This window comes from Populus trichocarpa, chromosome 9, assembly GCF_000002775.5.
Source record: "Populus trichocarpa isolate Nisqually-1 chromosome 9, P.trichocarpa_v4.1, whole genome shotgun sequence".
Classification (NCBI taxonomy): Eukaryota; Viridiplantae; Streptophyta; class Magnoliopsida; order Malpighiales; family Salicaceae; genus Populus; species Populus trichocarpa.
Window position 1 is genome coordinate 1,267,481 of NC_037293.2, and position 3,948 is coordinate 1,271,428.

At 34.9% G+C, this 3,948-nt stretch overlaps 1 protein-coding gene across 1 annotated transcript; it reads right to left on the reverse strand.

Moving 5' to 3' along the window:
• Positions 1 to 631: 631 nt before the first annotated feature.
• LOC7463318 (SHUGOSHIN 2) lies at positions 632 to 3,518 on the reverse strand. Its single transcript, XM_024608487.2, has 9 exons — positions 3,016 to 3,518; positions 2,869 to 2,915; positions 2,566 to 2,674; positions 2,453 to 2,476; positions 2,272 to 2,340; positions 1,723 to 1,761; positions 1,528 to 1,627; positions 1,373 to 1,433; positions 632 to 1,085 (listed from the first exon to the last, which is right to left on the reverse strand). The coding sequence occupies exons 1-9, from the start codon at positions 3,178 to 3,180 to the stop codon at positions 794 to 796; spliced, it is 906 nt and encodes a 301-aa protein (XP_024464255.1). The 5' UTR covers positions 3,181 to 3,518; the 3' UTR covers positions 632 to 793.
• Between the last annotated feature and the right edge of the window lie 430 nt (positions 3,519 to 3,948).

Genomic DNA, 3,948 nt, shown 5'->3' on the forward strand with positions numbered 1-3,948 from the left:
AACTAGGACAAATATTTGTTCACTGCCCACAGACTGTTGCTTCAACATGCTCACTCAACTTGTTGTATCTCAATTTTATTCCAAAATATTTGTATAAAAATGGATAGTGTTTTTTATTGGCAATAACCTTTAAAATTAAAAAAAATTAAAAATTCAAAACTCTATTTTTACTATATTATAATTAAGGAATTCAAACAATAGTTGCTTCAAATACAGTACTATATGTCAGGAAGTACCATTTATAGTCTATAACCTTAGGGTTATTTTCGTGGACACTAATTAGAGTTTATTAATATTTATAAGTCAACATTTAGTTGAAGATTTAATGCTTAAACATGTTACAAATTCCTTGTGATTAAACAAACATATTGAAGGGATTGGTGATGTCTAGTACCCCTATATCCCAAAAAAGTCTCGGTGTGCTCAGTGTGGGCTGACTGGTTTTTCACTTATTTATGTTCAATGGCGATACCTTTGGGCTTGAAACATCACGTCCTAAACTGAAGTGACGGCCCTGGCCATCATGGATTCATCCATGGAGTGGTTTTGCATTGCCAATCCATAAATTTCCAAGAAAAACCAAAGGAAATTGTCTGCTTGAACGCTTAGGATATGATCAATTCATTTCACCTTTAAAAACCCTTTTCCAACTAGATCAATCATGAACTTATACAACAATCGATAGACAACACAAACACCATTAATCGTAGGTTACAAATGTATTTTTGGAAAACGTATAATAATAACTCTTATAATCAATCCTCTAATGCTGTTGTACATTGTGGAATTCTGCTCATTCTGCTCTGCGCATTTTTACATTGAGTGGAACTTCTTTGTAGGATTGCACCTTCTCAGCTGCTCTTCGTGATGGCCTTCCAATAGAGGATCTATGCGATACTTGCGCTTCGTTACTTGGCTTACAAATTTCTTCCTTCGTGATAGATGATGAAGTTTGACCATTTTCTTTCATTGATTTATCACTTGAATTAGAGACTGGAAATCTAACATCCTCAATCTCGAACAAGTTCTCTGCAGGTTCCCGCTCTTGTGATCTGCTAGCAGCAGATTGCCTTCTCACACAACGCCTGCATGGAGGAAATGCAGACTTGACGGTTGAAACCCCAAAAAAATGGGTGAAGAACTTGGCAGTGGACATTTTCGTGCTAACTTGCTTCTAAATAATGTTCTTAATCTCTAATATAGTAAGCAAGCCTTTCAATTGGTATAATAGTACCCTAAAGAAGAATGGTTTTTCTGCATATACTAGCAAAGTTTTAATCTCATGGCTAATGGAATGGTGTGTTCAAGCCCCGGTTCATGTGCAGAAGTATTTAAGATTTGCTTGATGAGAAAGCGGTGGAAGTGAACCAACCTTTTGGTTTCAGCCTTCTCTTTTTCTACAGTTTGTCGATTTGTAGTAGAAGGGCCCATGGCTGCATGTTTCATTTGAGAGTACCTTGTGTCAGCAATTGAGAAACAAAAGAAAATACCTGGTATTCAGAAGCCATTTTAGGTGAAGATTCTTACATCGACTTCTTGCTGTGCGCCTTCTGCTGCGACTACAAGGTTTGATATCATTGTTAGCAGCTCCTGGCACACATTCCTCCTCTTCTATCTTCTCCACTTCCTTGTATCAACAATGTGAGATCAGAAGTGATAAAAAGTAAGAAATTATGAATGGTTTTAACAATTTTGCCGACACACAAAGTTGAAGAGACTCACCTGGGAGACAACATTTTGACAATTCATATCTGCTTTTCCCTGCATAACAACAAGATTCATTACCAATGACCTTATGGGACACTTTCTTTGAATCAAAACGAATGTCTGGCACTAAAATATGTTTCCTTGATCCCTTTCCTATTTGTTTGAGATTATCACTGAATTGGAGTCAAATTTGCTCCATATATATACGTTCATGTTGCTTAAAGTCGCTCAATGCAACTATGATCAGCGGAAGTAAGTCATTTTACTATACAGCCAAAGAGAAGAAACATATGGCAGAAATTAACAAGGGGAGGCATTTCTAAACCCATACTTGAGATATATAGTTTCCAGTCAACTCTTGGATTGCAATCATTTACAGAATTTATCAATGAAATTTGGTTTATTCTGAATTAAATAAAGTCCTAAAACAGTATTCTACTTGTTTCTACTCTCTATATCACTCGCTAATCTGATTGGTATGAAACATAATATCCACAGTTTGTGTGCTTTCCTTCTGGGTATCCAGCTCTTATAATGGATTATAGAATGAAAACTGAAACTAACCTGTGGTCCTAGATTCTTTACTTTAAGTAAGGCTTCTTTGCAAACAATTTCATGTTGTAGTGCTTTCAGCTGAAATGATAATAACGAATTCTTGAGTCAGGCACAAATCAAGGACAGGATTCCACAAGCTGAAAGACCAGAATTCAAGGCAAGCAGTAGGTGTTGTTACAAACAAACTCACCTTTTCTCTTCCTAAATTAAGCTCCTGTTAAATAAGAAAGAACGCATAAAATCAATATCACTCAAATATGAGGTTAGCTTAGCTTTAAATATTAATGCAAGGAAGAAACATACTGCTAACATCTGGCTGTTTGATTGAGCAAGATTCCAGTTCTGCGCCTGCAATTTCTGATAATTCATTCGCAGATCCCTCAATTTATTTCCACTCAATTCTATGATTTTACTGTTAGCAATCATAGTTAAGAAAATGCAAATCCATCCAAATTATAGTCCAAAAAGAAAACGTTAGAACTTAGAAGTTAATTCTTTTCTTAGATCTCTTCTCCCGAAAAATGAAAGGAGTAAAGTTTCTTACTTCTCCAATTTCCCATTATTTTCTTTCCCAACAACCAAACAAAGGAACACACCAAAGGATACTTTCTCTCTTCTACCAGTTTCAGCAGCATTTCTTTTTCCTGTTTCACCTAGAAAAAGAGAAGGAAAAAAAAAACCAAAGCAATTCCTTTATTAATACTTGCATAAAACATCATTTAAAGAACGATAAAAAGAAAATGTCATGCATACCTGAAGAAGCTGATTAATTAAGTCTTCATTGGATTCAGAAATCTGGGACTGCTCTACTATGAGGCCAACCAATTTGTGTTGTGCCTGAGTGTTGGTAATATCAGAGAGTCTTTTCCTCATTATGTTACCAAATGATGATCTTTTTGCCATTCTTTCTCCTTTCATGCTTATCTAACTCTTCTTTGACACCCTAACAAAGGAAAATCAAGAACGTTCAATAATTTCAACAGAAATTGAGTGGATGTTTTGCTTTGGGTCCAACTTTGGTTTGTAGGGCAAAAATAGGACGAAAAAACTTCAAGAAAGATTATTTGATACAAGAAATTTAAAGGCTTCAAAGTACAAAAAGAGAGAAGGGAATCAATCAGTGAAATGAGAAAGTGTTTGTTTTTCCTCTTTTTTCTTGAATTTGAGTGAGGAATAAAGGGTTTGATTCAAAGAAAATGAGAGAGGAAAGAAAAGAAAGAAAATACAGAAGAAGAGAGCCCAAAAGGAAAGAAACATTAGGTTATGGACAGCAGCTTTGGAGCTCTAACGGCTTCCCGAAGCTAAGCTCCCCGAAACATCCGAGCCTCGTTTTTGAATTTCCGAACCTCCTTTGTTACTCTTCTCCTTTTTTCTTTTTATAGAATTTTCTTTTCCAAATTACCAGCTACTGGTTCAAATCCTTACAACCCTTTTTTGGTATGCACATTCATTGATATTTATTTTAATTTTCTGTTTTTTTTAATGAATTGAATTTATGTAATTATATAAGTGGTTAATGCACTCCACCTTGATTATTTTCTTAAAATAAATAATAACAAACAATGTCTTTAAACTTCTTTTGTCTCTTCAAAGACATAAAAGAAGGAGCAAGGTACTTCTTGCCCATTCAAAACTTTAATATTAGACTTCTTTGGACATTGGTTACTTAATAGAAAACATAAAAAC